At 31.4% G+C, this 23,064-nt stretch overlaps 1 protein-coding gene across 1 annotated transcript in view; it reads right to left on the bottom strand.

Annotated features, from left to right (window-relative positions):
- Positions 1-23,064, bottom strand: part of CPNE8 (copine 8) — a 180,518-nt gene that overhangs the window by 2,270 nt on the left and 155,184 nt on the right. Inside the window, exons 17-19 of the mRNA XM_006918241.3 lie at positions 13,078-13,180; positions 11,369-11,426; positions 7,003-7,076 (exon numbers count right to left, since the gene is read on the bottom strand). Coding sequence (XP_006918303.1) covers positions 7,003-7,076; positions 11,369-11,426; positions 13,078-13,180 — 235 coding nt within the window. The remainder of the gene's footprint in view (positions 1-7,002; positions 7,077-11,368; positions 11,427-13,077; positions 13,181-23,064) is intronic.

The raw sequence follows: 23,064 nt of genomic DNA, 5'->3' as shown, positions 1-23,064 counted from the left end.
GTTAAATAGAGTTAATACATGCCTAATTCCGATTTCCATCCAAAAATATTACCCAATGCAAGGTAAAAAAAAGAAAATAGTGTTTATTGTTAAAGATTCCTAAACACATGTAATTATTACTAGATCATCAAATCATATGGACATGAACATGAAATGCACAGTTCGTATTAGTGGGAACCTGAAATATTTAGTACACTGAGTCTTGCCCCTGCATTGATTTTTTATGTTATTTTGAAAGGCAAAAACAAACAAACAAATAAAAACACAGAACTTGGCATGAGATTTTGGTATTACTTCTTACTGAAATACCATCATTCTTATTTTTACATCATATAAAAATGATTGCTCTATCTTTATACAAGTAATTATGTGAGAGCCCTTATCAGCTCAGCACCAAATACTCTGGCAATAGATTGCCTAATTCCATTCTCATTTATAGTGATCACTTAAGTTAATAAACACAGCGCTGTTTGAGGACATTAGTTCAATTTCCCCTTAGAGACATGATGATTCTTGAAGCAACTTGGAAATGATTGTAACTGTTAATGTTGTGATAGTTTGGGAACACAGTAATTTTAGGTCTTAGAGAAAAGGCACAGGGAAGACATTTTAGGATATTGAACAATTTCTAAGTATATTGGTTTTTTTTTTCCTTCTTTAATTCTCCCTCCTCCCCCGCTTCCAGCCCTGACCTACAGATGTTGCTGTCTCCCCTTAAGAACTGGATCTCTGAAGGCGAGGTCTTTCCCTCCACACACTTGCTGCACCCCCCCAGGGCACTTGGGGGACCTGGCACACCCGGGGTATGGTCCGTGGCTCCACCTGGGGCACGAACCCAGGACCTTCTGCATGTAAAGCAAACGTGCTAACCACTACACTATGGAGCCACTCCCTAAGTATATTGTTTTAAATTTTAAATTAAATCATTTTCCCCTAGAGAAAAAGAAAGTGAGCACACTCCTATGTCATAGTGTAATATAACTTTTAAATTTATTTTGAAAAACTCTTGATTTAAGCAGTTACTCAAGATGTGCTTTCAGAAAACTGTTATTAGGAAGCAGGCTTTAAAACAGTAAGGTTGTTACAGGTAAACCAAGTTAAAATTTTAAGAAATCAAATAGCATGCAAAATAATGGTTATTAAGTGAAAGCAGTCTCTTTTATGAAAGAGTAGAAAATCACCCCTTTTTAGAATACAACCCACTATTAGCAGAAGCGTATCTATATGGCTATAATTCTATACTATCAGTCCGAGGAGGAAAACTCAGCATAACTTTTATAAAAGAGAAAAAGATGTCTATTTGTAGCTAAAGTTTATTTCATCCTTGTTTTAAAAGGCATGGTATTTTAAAAATTAATATTTAATAATGTTGGTATGGTTAGTATACATCTAATTATTTTTTAAGCTATAATTTTTAAAGGGTTCATTTAAAAAATGTGTAGCTAATAACTACATTTCAGGAAAATGATGACACCTCCAGCAAACAGTCAGTACTTCCGTAGGGAAGATCTCACCTGCCTTGTTTTTCCTTTACCTCAGCTTTGCTCTTATATTTTTATTTGATTCTTTACTTTTCTTCTACACCAGGGACATTAAACTCATTTACCTTTTTTACTACTGATTCTCACAAACTCTGGAATTAGACTTCCCAAGTTCAGAGGCTGGTTCTGCTACTTATTAGCTCTATGATCTTGGACAAGTTACTTTCCACTTTATCTCAGTTTCCTCTTCTATAAAATGAGAATGATAATACCTACTTCGTTGGATTGTTGCTTCGAATGGTACTCAACTCATAATATGTACTATATATGATAGTTATCATCATTACTTTTGCTATTAATCAATTTATACGTTTACATATTCAATATAAATATGTAACTATCTTAATGGTTTTCTATTTACATTTATATCAAATAGTAAATATAAAGAATATTCTTATCAATATGATCTCTTTCAAACATAATATCAGTATTGTAATCTAAAATAGTAATTTCTGGATTTTCCGTAATTTTAAAACACCTGTTATTTCACCTTTCCAGCAAATGCTATAAGACGTGTTAAACTTTTTATCAAAGTAAATTAAAATTCATTTTTAATGTCAAAACCAAGAATCACAATCACTGATACTCTGGAATGTCAAAACCAAGAATCACAATCACTGTTCTCACAATACGTATGGTTCTACTCACCTAAAAAATAATTTAAAAAACAGTGGGTATAAAGAAATATATATCACATTTAACTTAGGTTTGTTGAGCGGGGGCACAGGTGTGCCCTTTGATATTAAGAGACCTTGCCCCGAGTTGAATCACTGTCATAGTAAGTTACTATTATCAACAGGACTACACCACATCCCATATGTGTGTTGGATGCAGAAAAAAAAAATGCTGAGAACTTCCTACTCATGAACCCAATTTATCTAAATCTTTTCCAAAGGAACATTCATTGATTCAGTTGTCAGGAGGTACCCTCATAAGTGAAAGATAAAAATTACAGGTGACTTCATTTCCTTTACCTATTATTAATGTCATATCTACAGTTGTTCATGAAAAAAAATGCCTTCTTACTACTGCACATATCCTTCTACAATTATAGCTTTCAACCTCTCAGACCACTCTGTTTACTGTCCTTTTTAATCATTCATTTCTGATCACTGTACCTGGGACTTCCTGTTCAAAATAATGCCCACACATTCGTAAATGTGTGTTGATCACTAACTTGGACTCTTAAAATGCTCAGGTTAGAGGAATAAATCAATCTTCATTTGGCACTAAGTTATCACATTCATATGAATAATACCAATAAATGTATTCTGTTCCATAGACAAACACTGTATCCTCGATACTCTACATCTTTCATTTAGCACCCATCCACCCCAAGGGAAATGTTCCTCGTGGCTTTGCTAACAGCCGGCTTTTTCTATTTGTGAAAACAAGTTTAAATCAGTTTGGGCAAATGGGCTTTTAGTTGCTGCTCTGTTCAAATTTGCTTGATTGCTCCTACTGTGCAGAGCTCCATTAGTGATTTTCAAATCTAAGCCTTCAAGGTTATTATTCTCTTTTTAATGGAAAATATGATTGAAATATAATTTTTAAGAAAATGATAGGCTGGCCAGCAGCTGCATGCAACCAAGAGAAATGACATTGCATTATACTCAATGGCCAATCTATAGCACAAGCAAGCAAAAGCAAACAAACAAATAGAAAGCATATATATAAATATACGAAAATAACTCATTTAAGTTTTAGAATGACAAACATAAGATCTCATCCTACATACTGTTTACACGATAGTCATATGAAATTGAATTTTGAGGCAATGAATATAATCACACATAAGACTGATTACAGTGTCATATGTCAGGTATAGCCACTATAAAATAGTGACATAAAATACCTTCTTACTGAACTATGCCAACATACTGACAAATAATAATAACTGATACAGATATTAATGCATGTATTGAGCAAATGGTAGATGGGAGGCTTTCTGCTAAGAGATTTAGTATATTTTATAATATTTAATTTTTACAAGCACATTATTCATTCTTTGAACTTATAAAAGAAGAAACTGAAACTGAGAGAGTTTGATTAACTTACCCACTATTAGGTAGTTATCAGTATCTGAATCATTATTTAAATCTAAATTGATCTGACTCTGATACATTAACCATGACAGTAATATGAAAAGAGGAACAGATTCTATTAAACAATCTTCATTAGAATTTTGCCTTGTAGGAGAGTAGGTGTGTTATCAAAGAAAGAACAGTTTTGGAATCAGAGTTCTGTTGGAAGTTTGGACATAGCAATTTATGATTTAAATAACTTTGCACAAGTTGTTTAACACCCCATCTTGGGCCTCAGTTTCCTTATTTGTAAATTACTATAAGGCAAAAACTGATTAGTATTTTTAGGAAGATATAAAGTAATATGTGAATAAAGTAAAAAAAAAAAAGGGAAAATTATTTTAAGTGTGCAGAGAGAGGGCTTATAAAAGGCTGTATAGTGGGAAATTTCAAAATGTAGGATATTAATCAGCCCAATGAGGAGGAAGACTATGCCAGTAAAATAACAAGAGACAATAAAAGCAAGAACAATGGAAATGTGTGATACAAAGACAATAATAGTCTTATTTGTCTAGACAAAATGTGTGTGTGTGTGTGTTAGCTAAAGAGGAAGATTGAGGTCAGGTCATGTAGACTCTTAAATGCTATATTTGAGTTTTAGAATCAAAGTTATATGAAATATTTGTTAAGAATTTTAGAATCACCTCTTACTAGCTATGTGACTGCACAAGAGGAATTAAACTATTTTTCTTCTTTTTAAAATATAGTAATCAAAGTACCTGTCTCATAAAGTGAATTAAGGATGAGTAAAGTAATGCAATAGCTCTTAGCTACTTAGCATACTTAATAAATGATTAAATGTTATATAAAGAAGTTGAATGTCACTTAAGATTTGACATAATAATGAAAACTCCAAATTTTCTGCTGAAACTCAGCTACCTACTATTATTTGCACCCTTAGGTTTTTGTCCATTTAAGAAATTTGGGGTTTCGTTTGCTGTACATTAACTTGATTACCTTCGACATGTAAGAAATTGAAAGTAGTGAAAAGGTAAGAGAGCCTAAATAGACTCTATTTTCTGATAATATTTTAGCCAGCAGTGTTTATAGTATTGATTATGATGGCTTAGATATTTTTTCATGATAGGAAGATTAATAATGTTTTTCTTGGTATGTCCTTGCAACTCTGATATTCTAAATATTCAAGAATATTCCTATTCTTGAAAATAACTCATTTTAAAATGTTTTAGTGGATGGTAAAAGCTGGATAGCTATGATGATGGAATGTTTTTTAAATCTTATTCAAGATGAAAGAGAGGATGCTAATTCTTCTTCAATACCATAAGATAAATAAATTATTACCTTGCTTATTATTTTTAAAGACCAAGCACCATTTAGGAACTTCTCCATGAAATTAGAAAAGGGTACATCAAATCTCCTTAACTAAATGTAGACATATAAGTCAAGACGTCACTCATTCAGTAGGCTATTAATTCTCTGGGAACATTTTAATTTCATGTTCAATATCTGTAAGATCTCACAGCTCTTTCAGTTCAACTTTATGTAGTAAAATCTCGAGTGTTTTAGCTATATCTCCAGGTGCCTTCAAAACCTGTGGGGATCCCAGTATCATTTTATGGTGGTAGACTAGTCTTAAGGATTCGATCAAGGAGAGGACACATATAATTATAATAATACACTGATAAGTTACAAAATATTACATATATGTTACTTCTTCTGAGACTCACAATATCATGGAAAGAGCAAAGATGAAAGAATTTAGAGTTTTAGAGGTGATGAAACAAAGGCTCAAGGAGATTTATTGACTAGTCCAAAATCAGAGTGCCAACAATATAATTTCATAGATCTGGGTCCTATCTCAATATTCTTTCCAATGTAGTATATCCATTGAGAGGCTAAATACTTTCATGATCAAGGGAATTGTTATTTTATAAATAAAATAACAACTGCTGGTTGCACTAACATAACATATTCATCTTCCTATATGTTAAAGAAAACCTTAAGGATGTAAACAATCTTAACTACCTCCTAAAGGAGAAAGTAATACCAAGTTTCCCATAAGCATCATTTAGATGATACTATGAGATACGGGGTTACCTCTGTTAACTTTGTAAAGATGCATTATAACAGCAACGTAACACAATTTCAAGAACTTCAAATTCATATTTTCCTTTAGTAATTTAATTTTTGGAAACTGTGAGCCAGACATTATGGAGAGCTTTACAATAAAGTGTGATTACTTGGACCTATAATTATGGTAATGAGGTTCAGGTGAATAATCATATATTTAATTATGAAAACAAAACACCATGGGATTCTTAAATAGATGGCCACATTACCATGTTGCCTTTCTCAGCTGCTTTTAACCTAATCATTCATATGTGTATCCATATTTTACTCTACCAAGAATGTTAAGTTAAAAAGTTTAAATCATATTTATCTTTTTAAAAACTATTTTACAAATGTTTCTAATTTAAAATTTAATTTTGCTTACTGATAAAGAACAATGCTTTTTTAATCTTTATCAACATTAATCTTTGTATTATTATATTTACAAATTATTTTATATTAGATTCTCTCTCAAATTATTTTAATCACTTTTTGTCATGCTGTATTTTACTAAGTTCTATTTCTAGAATGTATTTTATGTACATTATCTTGTTTAATCTTTTCAACAATGCCAGACACTGAAATTTAGACAATCCAGGATTTGAAACAAATTCTCTCAGATTTCAAATTAGATTCTCTTAATGATTGTATTATGGGTGAATGCATAAATTATTATTTAGGAGTTATATTAAAGTCCATTGTTTGTTCCTCCAAAACTTTTATATCATGTGTTTAAATGGCACTGAGACCTTCTCTTTCCTATTTAAGAAGACTATTTCACAGCCTTTTTTCCTTTCTGACATCTTAAAAGATAGAGAGACTCAAAAGTATGCAGAAATTTAGTTGAATTAACTCCTTGCTTTCAATTATAAATTTTAAACATATTGGTTACTGATTTTTTTCCTTTCTATTCATTCCCAGAATAACAGGCTTTAGTTATTTTTTTATTGTAACAGAATTATGAATCATATTATATATAATATGTCATACATTGCATTATTTATATATAATTATATATAGTTTATAAATTTTATACATAATTTATATGTTTACATATAAATTTAAGATCTATTTCTCAAAAAAAAGATCTATTTCTCCACTTTTCTAACGATAATCTTTAGAGGAAATATGAAAATATCTACATTTTTGGTTTGTTTGTTACTTAACATGCAACTCACAGAGACTCAACCAACTAAATTAAACAAAACCTGAGACTTAATTTCGATTTAAGTTGTGTATTTACAAATTTGAACTGACATGGGATCTTTATAATGAACAAAATAAATAATTTTCATTAAATTTCTTACCTGCACAATGTCTCTTTCAGCATATTTTCCTCTGGAGGAAACTCTTACATCGTCTCCATCCAACTCAATCATTGCTTGAAAATAAAATGGAATCATTTATTTAGCGCATTTTAGTCATATACTAAAACAATGTAGGCAGTAAGGAAATAAGATGTATGAAGTAGCAATACGTCTTATGTGAAGGCAGAAAGCTGTTGATCCCTTCATCTTCTGTCATTTCTCCCATAAAGCATGACTGAGTGTAAATTTTACAAATAAATGAGGAAAGCAAGCCAAGACTTCATGTGACACTTTGAAAGATGAGAAGAGCCAATGCAGTGTAGAACTGTCTTTAGATACATCTCCCCATCCTAGGGTTGCTCAAATCTGAGTTATATGCTTACATGACTGTGTGGGCAAATGATACTAATTCATTCAATTTTAATTTTTCTTTCTAACTTAAGAAATGGCGCAATCATCATAGGATTTCCATTAACAGTTTGATCTTTATTCTCATTGAAACTACAACAAAGCTTTATATCCATATTGCCCAATTTCTACTTTAAAAATAGATTAAGAAAAAAAGAGGCACTTGCTCTGCTTCTATATTGACTGGATAAAGTATGATTTTTTCTGAAGTATGGTTTTTCATTGGTTAAGAAATAACTTCAACATTACATAGATAAGCTGGTATTTGGGAATGCTGTGATAAAATGGGACAGCTGGTGATACAATAATGTGTTGCAAGTAAGAATATTTTCTAGAGTTTATTAAGTTTTCAGTGAGAATTCTCTAAATAATTAATTACATGAGAAATGCTAATTTGTGCTTAAAGTATAATTCTATTACTCATAATTCATTTTGTATACAGATGACATTCATTAGACTCCAGAGAGCCACTTAAAATTATAATGTTTGCCTCTTAACCCGCCAAAAAATATTGCTCAGTCAGAATACAATCCTCACCTTTTTTGTTTATTTTCCTTCAGTGTTTAGATAATGCATTTGAGTTAAAATCATTGTTTTAAAATGTTGTTTTCTACACATGTTCATGAGTCAATATCGAGCTGAAGCATTTCTAGTACACGTAACTGATAGAAAACCACCACTCAATTTGCTTAGATATATAATATTTATCATAATTTAGTAAAATGTGGATTGGAAGTGACCAATAATAAGATAATTAACTTATTCGAAATACAGAAGACCTATTTTTCTCCCCTATTTATTAGAAATGTAAATAAGATAATTCATTATATTAAAATATTTTTAATAATTAATTCTTTTGGTCTAGGTTTGTTTTCAAAATTTTCATACTACTATAAAACATAAATGTACATCGATGATGACATGCCAGGAATCACAGAAACGTCTCTTTTATTATCTAATTTGCTAATTAAAGAAAATGACATTTGCACAATAACATATTAGAATGAGATCCCATAAACTATCTCCTACTTTTCAGCATGTCCTTTGCGTTAAAAGGCTATAGGTAGCAAGAATTGAAGACTATACTTTTGAGAGCAAGGAGAACAGAAATGGCATGTAAACAGTGGAAAGGTTAACATTTACCCTGCAGGTTTTCAGATCATCTGGTCCTCAGGAGTCTGATGTTCTCTAAGTTAGAGCCCTTTCTATCTCTCCCCTCCTACAGCGGATCAAAGCAGGTAGCCAGATGCTGCTTTAATTTGACTTTTTGCCTTTGAAGGATAAAGAAATCCTGCCTTGAGAAATCCTTCTTCTTAATGAAAGTGCTTTATAGAGGAGCAAAAATTATACAGAAAGTTGTAAGTTGTTCTTATTAAAATACAGAAATAAGAAATTTGAATACTCACTAACTTGTTTATTCCTATTTCCTCTACCTTCTTGGATGGCAAAATGTTACCTTCCTTGCCCATGCAAATAATACCCTTCTGGTTAAAAATATGTAGATGTTGAATTTAGGTGGTTAACTGATAAAATTTGCAAGTTTTATTTCAGTCTTTTCTTGTGTCAGTTTATATGTGTGTCGTATAAACTTACTCTAGGTAGACTTGGATGTGCCCAGAGAAAGACTTCGGATGGGACAGCGGCAATTTGAATGTAAGTTAGAGATTTTCTATATTAAGCATGAGTATTCTGTCCTTTTCTTCTTAGCTATGGATGTGTTTTGAGAGGAAAGAAAAAAAATCCTCTAGGGAAACATCTATTGTCCTTTAATGGAATAGCCTACTTTTCTAGTACTGGTCCTGGAAGATTTTCCAACCTATTTAAACTTCCTTCATGATAAAAGCAGAAATCAGGGGTTGTAGGACCCTAATTCCCTGCTCACATGTTTTCCAGAGAAAGTTTCACTTTAATTCCCAGGAAGGAATTCTACTGGGAGGGTGACTTCCCTCTTTGCCTAGAATTTTCACTTCCTTTTCCACATGGAAAGAGGAGTGATTCATAGGATTACTAAGATTAGAAGGACCTGACCTTGAATCTCTCTTTTTTGGAGCAGCCTACCTTCAGGCAAGACTCTATCCCTGTATGGAGAAGGCCTGGAGATAAAGCCTGAGGTCATTTAATCTTGGGGAAAAAAGTAGTGAGAAGTCTGCCTCTGTGCACAGGTTAACCTAAATTCTCCAATTCTGCATTGCTAGTAATAAAGCTTATATTCTGGTCTCTGTCTATTTCCTGCATATCTTTTTTTTTTTTTTCAGTTACTTCAGGAAGTCAGAGAGGGAAATGATGAATTATCATACTTCAAAATTTAATAAGTAATTCACTGGGAACAAAAGAAAAGAACAAAATAAATAGCTGTGGCAGTTGGATAAGGGTAATATCCAAATAGCGCCTGCTGCACTGAATAGAAATATATATGACTAAAAACGTACACCAGGAAGGGCCAGAAGCTCCATATTCAAACATTATGTGGGGGGCTTTTGGAGAACAGGTGACTAAAATTTACCATCTCTGAGTTATACGCCTAATGATGGACTTCCACAGGAGTCTGAGAGACCTGAAATGTACCAATCAGGTGTATTCTTGAGAGGCAAAAGCAAATTAGTAGCTAAAGAAGAAAGCATGAGTTATTTTAAATCTAGTAATGGGTGAAGTTTGAGAATCTCAGTCTATCGCTAATTAATGCAGATGATCAAGTGCACAAAGCATTAAGAAGATGTGTCTTAGCTTTCCTGACTCTAGAGAAGTGTCTCAAAATCATGCCTGAAGTACAGTGCAAACAGATATAAATACCCAAAGGCAGAGAAAATATTAGCAGAAGCAGCAGCCATCAGAGCTAATGACTTTTGCTCTAGAAAATGGAAGATCATAATGATGAAAAAGGTGACCAGCCAATTATGAAATCTAAAGAAAGAACTTCCAGGGTCAAAATATAAGTTTGCCTGTGGTACTTTACCTGAGACTGACAGATCTATACTGTCCTTATGGAGGAGGCACTGTGGTTGAACAAGAATCATCCCAATGATAATCATACTAAAATTAGCCACTTACATGCCTAAATTAACCTGTAACACACCAAAGATTGTTTCACATATTCTAAAATTATTTTCATTCCAAAGTCCCAAGCTTAAGAAACTGTTATTGAAAAAACAGCTGAACCAGGTAAATGTTATGTGGTCATGCAGGTGCTGTCTAGCACAGAGCACTCTTAAAGGAATTCACCAGATGACTAGGAACAGACTATCTTTTAAAAAGTTTACTCAGATCACTAGTTATACAAACACCTGTACTTAATTAGCACCTGAACAAGGTCTGAGCCCAAACAGAAAATACCCAGTAAGTCAATTTAGCATAATTATATAAAATCTCATTAAATCTCAGATGGTCAGTTCCATTTTCATTTTATTTTGCTCTTTCATATGACAGAACTTATATATTTATAAAGCTAATGTCTATCAACTAGCCAAGATCTGAACATCCATTAAAGGAGAATATTATGCTTGTGTTAACATTTCTATTTACAACCTAATGATTTATTAATTTAGTGCTCATCCTTAAAGGTTTCCAGTGAACCCAGAGAGTATTTTGTCTTGGGAACAAAACTCAATTGATCATTCTGTGAGTCCTAAAAAGTATTATTATTATTATTATTATTATTATTACTATTTTTAACATTATTTTGAGGTACGAACCATCTCTAATGAAATGGAAAGATACATGTTGAATTAATCTATACTAGAGAGATAATGCTCTACTCAGAAGACAATCTTTTACTCCACTCACCTTAATAGACTTCATCGTGAGATGTCTGTATTTATATCTAAATGTACATGGACATTATATGCAAATCCACATGTGCACTTGCATTCATATATTTAAAAAAGAATGAAAGAAACTTAAGATCATGAGGAGTCAGATTAAATAAACTCTCAAGGAATACAATTGAAATTTTATGACTTACCATCAAATTCTGCTGGTCCAACTCCTACTATAATTATTGACATTGGAAGTTTTGAAGCCTTTAAAAAGAATATACAATTAGTTCACAATTAAGAAATTGAGTTCCTAAGAGAATAATTAAAAAGAAAACTAATATCCTGTTTTATTTGATATTTTTCACAGATGTTCATTAAAATAGTTTTGACCATATTTAAAAATAATACAAAATAACATACTTGATTTCACTCTTATGCTTTTAGAACTCTATACATATGTTAATCCAGTGGGACATTCTTCAGGAATGACCAGCATTGGACAATATAAAAAAGAGGAAGTACTGAACATCAGCTTTCACTTGCTATTATTGGCCAAAATCTATCTAAGCCGACTTTGAATATCTTTGGTCTCTTTTTTCATGTTCTCACTCCTCTCAAAAATCTTTCATTTGCTAAAGAAGAAAAAAAGGTACCATAGTTGTGAAACAGTAGTACTCTCTTCTACTTCATTTATATGCATGATTAGGAGAAGCAATTTTCATAGTAAATGAGTGAATATAAATAATAATTACAGAAAGTTATTATTAGTATGATATTTATATATTAAATATCCATGATATTGTGAGGGATACTGAATATTTTATGTTATGGCATGTTTTCCCATTATATGTATCACTTAAATAATATCACTTTAATAATTTAATAATAATTCAATGGTAAAAATGTGAGATCCAGCAACAGATAGATGTAACACTATAGCAACCACACCTGCAACTATGAAGGTCATTAAATTATGGATAATTGTTCCTAAGTGCATCATGTCCTTTTAGTTTAAAACTAAATTATTAAGTCCATATTTCAAATTACACGCTAATGACACTGACCAGAACATAAAGAAAATCAATATAATTTCAACCCAAGTGTGTCTAGTTAAAAAACGAAACAAATAAATGTGTAAGCCTTTACTCCTCCTTTTAATACTTGGTTTTTCTAAGCATACGTCTATAAAGCATTTGTTTTTTCCCTTCCCTACAGGTAACTATTTTTTTCTCACACCAAATAGCTAGTTATATTTTCTCTATGCTATTAATAATTATGAGGCATGATAAATAGTTCATTCATGCAATCCATTTTTACTAAATGTCTTTGTGCCAAACTGCTCAACCTGGATACAGAAAGGTGAGGAAAAACACATAATTTTATAGATTATAATCTAGTAAGTATATATTAGTCTAATAGTCTTTATTAATCATAGTCTAATAAAGAAAACAATTAAATAATCATTAAATATAACATAATTAGAAATTATCACGAGAAGAGTAGTTTTTGAATCAAGTTCAGTTTCTATCCAGTCCTATAGAAATAGTAACTAGTATAGTTCACCTGTAACTGAAATGTAAATATTAAGAAACATTCTGTACAAGTTGTAAAATTGTATACAAGTACATCAAACTAATAGAAGTAAACTCATGCACACGAAGGTGGTGCTATTATCTTATTTATTTTTATTTTTTGAAAATAATTTTGTTAGAACTCAATTATCCACACCCTTAGCTTAGTCCTTACGGATTAATGGTACAAATGTATGTGAGCTGTGTGAGTCATGTTAAGAATGCAATTGGCTCCAAAGGCACAGGCATTTTGTTTCACTATTCAGTCAACTAGACTCTGGTCTCAACTGAGTAGCAACCATGCCATCACTTAGCCAGCCCAAAACTGAATGACTCCTACTTACGTTAACAATAGACTCCTTAGTTTGAGCCATATCTGAGATAACACCATCTGTCACAATCAGGAGCACAAAATACTGGGAACCATCCTTTACGGAAGAAGCATATCTGAAAGGGAACAAAAAGCATATCTGAGGTAAAGAATACCACAGAAGATAAAAGTTCCTCTCTATATGATGGTTACTAAATATAATTGAGAATAGTCAACAAGCCTTTTAATCTCAAAAAAGTATTTAAACATATGTCAGGAGCCTATACCATGCAAACTCTCAAATATATATTATCTCGAAACAGCACACTAGAATAACAGTGACATTACTGCCTTCTGGCACACAGAAATGCCTGGGCGCCTCACAAATTCATTTGCTAATAAAAGGTGAGCTGGATGAGGATATGTTTAGTGGAAAGGATATAACTTTTGGAAATCTTATGTGTATGATCTTCAGTAAATTACTTAAGCTATTTGAACTTAATTTTCTTACCTTTAAAATCAAGATAACGCATCTTTGTATAAAGCAACTGCATGTACGATATTCAATATACAGTTCTCTAAGTGTAAGCAATAATCATAAATGCTTTTTGTTTTGGAACCATACAGAGGTGATGCTTGCAAAACATTGTGAATATGCTGAATGTCACTAAACTGTATGTACACTTTTAAAATGGTTACTTTTATGTGATGAAAATTGCATCTGGATTAAAAAAATGCAACAGAAGAAAAAGATTTTAGACACATCTATAGTTCAAGTTCTTAATACATGTTAAATTAATGAAAGATGATAAAGAGAACTATACCCCAAAAGACAAAATTAGGTACATAGTAAGAATATATTCTAGTACTTGAAGAAGTTAATCAGAATTCTTGCCAATACCACTCAGTATTTAGAGGGAAATTTTATGAATGTTATATTTTATTATCTTTTTTCCATCCTGTTCTACATTATGTATATCTAGATTACATTCTCAACAAATATAACTTTTATGATCTTTAGTTCGTAACTGGTTTGCAAGTCATGTCTAATAGTGAGCAAGCATTATAGTGCTCTTAGTAGACGCATAGTACACAAGACCGGTCTAATTCTATAAAAATAATTGAGTGAATCATAGAAAAATTGGGTTCAAGAAACTTCCAATGGATACCAATGAAATTCCCTCACAGCCTGTAGGATCTTAAGGAATTAAATTTGAACAGGTTGGGGACAGACCAATAGCGTACTATGTCAGGGCAAAACTTATTTTGTGGAGAGAAGAATTAATAACAAAATATGAATAAGAAAAACATTTACAACTTTGCCATAGACTAACAATTGTTCATGCTACTAATAAAATGACTGTAATTTTATAGATTGATGAAGACACTACAGTAAGCGGCCTGTTCACATCCTGTAAAGATAGTGTTAAATCGGTTCCACAATATACAGTCAAAAATATTCCCACATTATTGAACAACTAACCTTGGACATTAAGCAATTTGGATTAATGTGATGGTAATACAATCAATAGGAAACAATCTAAAGCAGATATGAGCCTCTTCTATTTTACACTTAACTTTTTTCTTAAGAAGTTGAATAATCTCCCTCAAGAATTCGTTTTTAATTTTTAAATACCCATTATTTTTTTAAAGCATCTCTTCTGATTATGCTTCAGAAACATAGGGTTGTATATTTCATGTGATTAATGAAAGGTTATAAATAGTAGTGAGAAAAGCTTCTGTGAGTGCAAGAGTACGGTTTTTATGCTTTGCTTTTCACATGATGCTCTTAAAAGACAAATTTCTACAAGATTCAAAAACAATATGAAAAGTTGAGTATTATGTAGTCTTATAAACAACACTTCAAGGGGCTTAATGGAATGATTTCTTTGCATCTGTACACACTTGGATTACCATCAAAACAATCAAGGTAATAACATATCTATCACCTAACAAAAGCTTGTGTCCCTTTGTGTGTGCGTGTGTATCAAAAAACATTTAAAATGAAATCTACCCTCAACATATTTTTAAGTGTAGAATACCTAGTCTTTAACTATAAGCACTGTGTTGTACAATGGAGTTCCAGAATTTACTCATCCTGTGTACATGTAACTTTATTTTCATTTAGCAAATACTCCACATAACCCTTTTCCCCAACCTTTGGTAACCACCGTTCCATATGTTTGAGTATTTTAAATGAGCATTTAAAGAGCATTTAAAGAGAAATTATGCAGTATTTGTCCTTCGATGGCTGACTTATTTCATACGGCATAATGTCTTCTGGTGTATCCACATCATCACGAATGGTAGGATTTCTTTCCTTTTTAAGGCTGAATAATACACCATTGTATGTACGCTCCACATTTTATTTTGCATTTATTTGCTGAAGGATATTTGGGTTGTTTCTATATATTGGCTATTGTGAATAGATACCTCTTCAAGATCCTGGTTTTAATTCTTTTGGATATATACTCAGAAGTGGGATTGCTGGCAGCTCTATTTTTATTTTTTGAAGAATCTCTATACTGTTTTTCATAGTGGCTGCACCAATTTACACTGCTACCAACATGGTACAAGGGTTCCAATTCCTCCATGTCCTCACTAATACCTATCTTCTGACTTTTCCATATCAGCGATCTTAACAAGTGTGAGGTAGTTTGAGTTTGCTTTTCCCTGATGATTAGCAATGCTGAGTACCTTTGCACATACCTGTTGGTTCTTTGTATGTCTTCTCCGGAGAAATGTCTGTGTAAGTGCTTTGCCCATTTTTAAATTTGGGTTATTTGTCTTTTGCTATTGAGTTGTAGGAGTTACTTATATATTTTGGAAATTAACCCCTTATTAGCTATATAGTTCACAAATATTTTCTCACATTCCATACGTTGCCTTTACATTTTGTTGGGGTTTTATTTGTTTGTTTTTTTGCTGTGCAGAAGCTCTTTAATTTGATGTAGTCTCACTTATTTGTTTTTGCTTTTGTTGCTTGTGCTTTTGGTGTCATACCCAAGAAATCATTGCTGAGGCCAATGTCAGAAAGTTTTAACTATATTTTCTTATAAGAGTTTTACAGCTTTAGGTCTTAGGTTTAAGTCTTTAGTCCATTTTGAGTTATCTTTTATAAGTGTAAGATAAAAATTCAATTTCATGCTTTTGCATGTGGATATCTAGTTTTCCTGTTGCCATTTATTAAAATATTTTCCTTTCCCTATTGTATATTCTCGGCACCTCTGTCAAATATCATATGTGCAGATTTTTTTTCTGGGCTCTCTTTTCTGTTCTATTGATCTATGTGCCTATTTTTATGTCACTACCTTACTGTTTTGGTTACTGTAGCTCTGCAGTATATTTTGAAATTGAGCAGTGTTATACCTCCAGGTTTTTCTCCTTGCTCAAAATTGCTTTGGCTATTTGGGGTCTCTTACAGTCTCATGTAAGTTTTAGGATTGTTTTTTCTACTTCTGCAAAAAACTGCTATTGGGATTTTGATAGGTATCACATTGAATCTGTAGAACAGTTGGGCAGAATGGATATTTTAACGATATTAATTCTTGTCATCCATGAAGACAGATGTCTTTCCATTTGTGTCTTCTTTCATTTCTCTCATTGATTTTTTAAAAATAGTTTTCAGTCTAAAAGTGTTTTTGCTTTCTTGCTTAAGTATTTTATTCTTTTTGGTGTTATTGTAAATGAGATTATTTCTTAATTTATTTTCTGATAGTTTGTTATTAGTCTTCATTTATTTGCGAGTATTCCTGATTTCCTTTTGCTATTGATTTGTAATTTTTTCCACTGTGGTCAGAAAAGATACATTGGAATTATTTCAATCTTCTTAAATTTGTTATGACTCATTTTGTGATCTAGCATGTAATATTCCAAGTGTGCTTGAAAAGAAGGTATATTCTGCTGCTGTTGAGTGAATGTTTGGTATATATCTGTTAGGTTCATATGGTCTAGAGAGTGTTGCTTAGTTTTGCTGTTTTTAGGTTGATTTTCTGTCTGGATGATTGAGTATTGAAAATGGAGTACTGAAGTCTTCTAATCGTATTGTATTGCTGTTTATTTCATATTTAGATATGTCAATTTTTGCTTATATATTTAGGTGCTTTTATGTTAGGGGCATACATATTTATACTTATATCTTTCTGTGAATAGATCCTTTAAATTTTTTAAAAACTAAAAATTATTTTTAAGGTGTACAACATGATAATTAGATATACACATACATAATGAAATGATTATTACAGTCAAGCTAATTAACATAGCATCCACCATAGTTGCCATAATTTTTGTGGTGTGTGATCAGTATACCTAAAATTTACTCCTGTTAGCAAATTTCCAGTATCCAGTACAGTTTTAACCATAGTAATCATACAATACATTAGATCTCTAGATGCATTCATCCTACATAAAACAACTCTACACCCTTTGACCAGTATCTCCCCATTTCCCCTTCATCCCCACCCCTGGTAACCACCATTCTACTCTCTGCTTCCATGTAGTCAACTTTTAAAAACTCTACATAATTGAGATCATGCAATTTTTTTTTCTTTTTGTGTCTGGCTCATTTCACCTAGCATAACATCCTCCAGGTTCATCCATGTTGTTGAAAATGGCAGGCAATCCTTTTTTAGACTGAATTATCATATATAATTTATATGATATATAATTATATGCAATACTTACAGTCAATTATAATTATATATATTATATATATTACACAAATTGCCCCCTTTATTATGTAATGATCTTCTGTGTCTCTTGTAACAGTTTTTGATTTAAAGTCTATTTTGTCTGATATAAGCATAAATACCCCTGTCTGCTCTCTTTTGGTTACCATCTGCATGGAATATCTTTTTTTCATTCCTTCATTTTCAGCTTACGTATGTCCTTAAATCTATATTTAGTCTCTTGTAGAGAGCGTATAGTTGGATCTTGTTTTTTTAACCATTCAGCCACTTTATGTCTTTTGATTGGTGTGCTTAATGCACTTACATTTAGATTTTCTTTTGAATCACCAGAAAATATACCTAAGAGGAGAATATATTCATACTGTCAAGAGTGTTAGGGCTTGAGCCTGAAGCAGATGTAGGAAACTGTGAATTTCTCTGGTTTGTTGTTTTATCTTAAAATTCATAGGAATTTTGGATTTTACTTTATAATAAGTATGTGCTTTATAATAAATACAGAAAATTATTTCTGTAGAAATATACATGTGTTTATGTGTGGCTTTCACTACTGCTTGGATACACAGCTTTGAAAATAAATTTCATTCCACATAAGAACTACAACCCATTTTAGTTTTTATCACCATCGGCATCATAAATTAATCATTTTAAACTACTCATCTTTTTTATGACATTTACTCTATACAATCTCATATTGCTGCACTTTGCAAGTTAATCTAAATTTAAACAAAATTGTATTTTGTACTAAAAATATGTTTATGAGAAAATAATTTAAATGCTGCCAAAATGTAGAAAGTAGAAGCTGATCACTTCCAATCTTCAAAAAGGTAGCACTAATAAACAGACTTGCAGATTCAAATAACATTTTTAAAGTATTAAAGAATACCTTAAAGGAACATCATGATGAAGCCTTTTGTAAATCACATAATTTGAATACTTATTATTGAAAGCCAGCTGTCCTTTTTCAAATATAGGTAATCTATAGTTTATATTTTAATATTACTATGATAAATTTGAAGGAGAGGTTTTGGAATTCAAACACATTTCTTTGGAATTCAAACACATTTCTTTGGAGATTTTGTCAAGTAAGTTTTCGGGGTTGTTTTTATAAAGCCATAAATGGTTGGCTCAGATTTGTGGAATATTCTTTCAGCTCATTATTAATTCACAGGAATAGAGAGGGCAACAAAACAAGATAAGAAACTGACTCAGAAATGGTTCATTTAAATAATTTAATTTTGACATACTAATTAAATCTTAATACTAAATAAAGGGATACTTTTAAATAGTTCAATAAAAAGTAACAGTAATTTTTATGTTACTAAGTTGTTTTCCAAACTACTTTCGGTAATGAAGTGAACAACTGTAACCACATGATAGGTTGTTTTGTTGCACTTTCTTTTGTTTGTCTATCCTTGTAGCAGAGATAAAAAGGTTTAAGTATGCAAAACATAACAAGGTAATTTAATATCAGATTATTCTGTTTGGCACTTTAGCTCCCCCACACATGGTCATTCTACCTATCCACTTTGTCAACAGTAAAATAGAAAGAACAACACTACTGTCTCCTCCTAGAATTGTGAAGATAAAAAGAAATAATCCACATTACAGCACTAAACATATTGACTGAGATAGATTATGGGCTCAGATTGCTGTTTTGATTTTATTATTATTGATCATACAAATGAACGAGATAAAATATTCTTTAGATTGTCTTTAGATTAATTTGAAAATTAGTTATGGAAATTCCAAAATAAACAAATCTTATTTTCTGAAGAGTGAAAATTAATTTTAGTTGATTATCTGAATCCTGGATCTTTCTCAATATTAGAAAAAGAAAAGCAAAAAAAAAAAAAAATCTAGTCAACAGTAACAAATTGACAAATACCTCTTAAAAAAACTACAATGTGACAGCCTCAAAAGAAGTAACTGGTTAGGAAGAGGAAACAAATGGCTATTATGAAACAATAACTATTTTATTTGTCAAGTGAAAAAAATAGTGATATTTTCATGATAGACTGAAAAGATAATTGATATTTTCAGTTGGTGTGTTAGTTTATTTTTGAAGTAATAAACTGATAAAATATACCAACAAAATGTATTCCAAATAGTTTGAAATTACTGAGGTAGAGTTCTAGATGAAAAGAAACCTTTAGGAAATGCAAAATCATAATTGCCATATTCAAGAGAAAATTGAGATTAATCAGGGGATGAATAAACCTCCATTTTATTCAAACCACATATCTATAAACAAACGATTTCCTTAACCTTTTTATCCTACTGTTATTAATTAATGAGGTTTAAACAGTGTTATAGACATCAGATATTATTAAAATCATATATGAAAGGCCCTAGAAGTATTTCTCTGATTTTAAATTTGTTTTCAGTTTAAATATAATGGTAATACATAACGGTAATATATTTCTTTTGGTAGATGTGATGGTTAGTCTGTGTGTCAATTTGGCTAGGCCATAATATCTAGTTATTTAGTCAGACCTTAATCAAAGTATTGCTGTGAAAATATTTTCTAGATGTTGTTAACATCTACAATTCAAGGACTTTAAATAAAATTACCCTTGATAACATGGGTGAGTGAGCCTCACCCAAGTAGTTGAATGTCTAAACAAAACAAAACAAAACAAAACAAAACAAACTAGTTTCCCAGAGAAAAAGGAATTCTGACTCAAGCCTGCAACAATATCAAATCCTGCCTGAGTATCCAACCTGCTGGCTTGCCCTACAAATTTCTGACTTGCCAGCATCTACCATTGCATAAGCCAATTCTTTAAAATAAATCTCTTTATCTGTATATCTATATATCCTATTGGTTCCATTTCCCCTGAGAACCCAGTCTGATACAGTAGGTATCAATCACAATCACATTTCCCACAGGTCATTAAGACTGACTAAGCATTATCATTAATAGTTTCTTTAGTTTCCTATTATAACCTTACTTATTAAAATGTACTCATAATGTATGGTATACAGAAAATTCAATTAAACAGGTGTGGATATCTCTGTATAGGCAAAGAACTGTGAGATTAAACCACATGTTTTCTCTTCAATCTGTAAAAGATCTATATGTAACAATAGAGTAGAATTAAATTAGTGAGTGCTACAATAGAGGTATAAGTGAAATAACATCACAGACTTGAAGTAGCAATTACCTCTGACAGGTGCAATACATTTGGGAGAACATGGAGGGAAATGAGGTTAAATGGGTGGGTGGTAGTTGATACTGGAAGTTCTTGAATACCAAACTAAAGTGTTTGAACTTAAATTTGTGACAAGGCATCAATGGCTGTTGGCTAGGATGTTCTACATTACTTGAAATGCTGTTTCCTGAACAATGCTATGAAATGAGGACTGGGGAAGGCAGGAAATTAGAGGCAGGAACCTCTAATTTGGAAAACCTCAGAACAGCACATAAAACCTTCAAGTCTCACAAACTTGATGCCTCGGGTCTCAATTATTTCACAATATTGTTATCTCATTAACATTATCTTAAAAGTCTTATGATATAGATTTCTAAATTTCTAAAAATTAGCACGTGCTTAAAATTATTATTTTTAAAAAAAGAATAAGAGTAAGCATTCATCAAGATGCTTATATAAAACTATTATAAATAACTAAGCTTTTACCAATAAAGAAAACACACTTTTTAAGGGGAACAAAATCAAGCAAATAAGAAAGTATGGATATGTATTTGCTTTTGGCTTTTTAAAAAATAATTTTAATGACAAATATCTTCATATACCCAAATTTTACTTATTAGGCATTTGGTGAATACTTACCTCCTTCCTATACGATGGGCATGGTAAAGTACAGTTAAAATGCATTTAAGAATGACAAAATGCCCAAGAAATTTTATATAAATAGAAGTCATATACCCTGTAACTATGGTACTTTTTTCATTTAGAAACAAATAGTAACCTGTCTTTTAGTTGAAATTTTTTTGGATGATAATTTGGGGTCAGACAGAATTATCTGTCTTAATAAAAGCTTAAAAATAAAATTAAACAAAACTCTCAAAGATAAAAGAAAGGAACAAGATGTTTCTTTATAGAATCATAACAAGAAATGGATATGTAGAACTTCAAATTGTATTGGAAGGAAAAATAATTCCCCAAAAGCCATATCTTACTGTGTTTCTTATTTTTCTCCCATTAAAAAATAACAAAAAAATTATTAGGTCATGGATTATTTTCAAAGTCTGGAAATGTTAGCTGGCATCTACCTTTATATTTGAGAACTTAAAAAATGCTGAACAAAAAAAATAATAAATGGTAATAGAAGAGAATGGAACCTATAGTCTGAAATAGCATATAGAAATGCACGTAGAAATTTTATATCTAAAAGTTTAACTTTTAGAGTAGACATATACTAGGACAAAAAAATAACAAATTAATTGGTAAGCACTGATGAGAACATCTATAATAACCAGCATGAGGTCACACAAAATAAGTCCTATAATTTTTCTCTTATCTTTATATAAAAACGAGTGGTCTGTATGGTAGTGTGTGAGATAAAGTGAGAGCTAACTATAATTTATCTTGCATTAATATTACTCTGATTCTGCTTTGACAGCCATCAAAAATTTAGGAAAATAGAATACAGATAACACTACTTATATAGGCTAACATACAATAAGCTAGGATGTGTTTTTCTAATTACAGGTAATGAACCATTAGTGGATTTTGAAATCAATTTTGTCAGTCAAGACTTGCATTAAAAGAAAAGTAATAGAAAAGAATTAGATGCCATGGAAATAAAGAGAAAATATGAGATAAGAATAAGTATTATTTCATAAATAATCTTTTTTATAGTAGTGTGTGTCCAGAGTTGAGATATAAAATTTATAACAGTATAGATCATGGATGAAAATGTTTGAAGAACCTGAGTTAAAGGGTCACACTCAGAGAATGGTCATCGATGTATCACTGTCAACCTGCGGTGGAGTTCCACAGGAGAGCTCTTCAGGGGTCAGCCCTGAGTGCAGGAGTATTTCAGCATCTTGTCTATGTCCCAGATAACAGAAAGTGGAACACATTTGCTCCTGATGTCCAATAGAGACATGGTAAAGTACTAGAACCTTCAAACAGAGAACTGAGGTTTCATATTGATATTGTGCATTGACAAATTTATCTGAATGCAGTAATTTTTCAAGTGCCAGCTACATATTAGGAATAATACAAGAGCCATATTTTTTTGATTATTGAAAAATAAGGCAGAATTTCATAGGATTTGCAACTGTGTCAAGCCAAACATTTTAGGGAATTTAAAAGTTGTGTCTAATTTAATTATGCACTAATGAAGAAAATGATAAGCAAATATAT

This window comes from Pteropus alecto, unplaced genomic scaffold (assembly GCF_000325575.1).
Source record: "Pteropus alecto unplaced genomic scaffold, ASM32557v1 scaffold778, whole genome shotgun sequence".
Lineage (NCBI taxonomy): Eukaryota > Metazoa > Chordata > Mammalia > Chiroptera > Pteropodidae > Pteropus > Pteropus alecto.
This window is presented reverse-complemented; position numbering and strand designations above follow the sequence as displayed.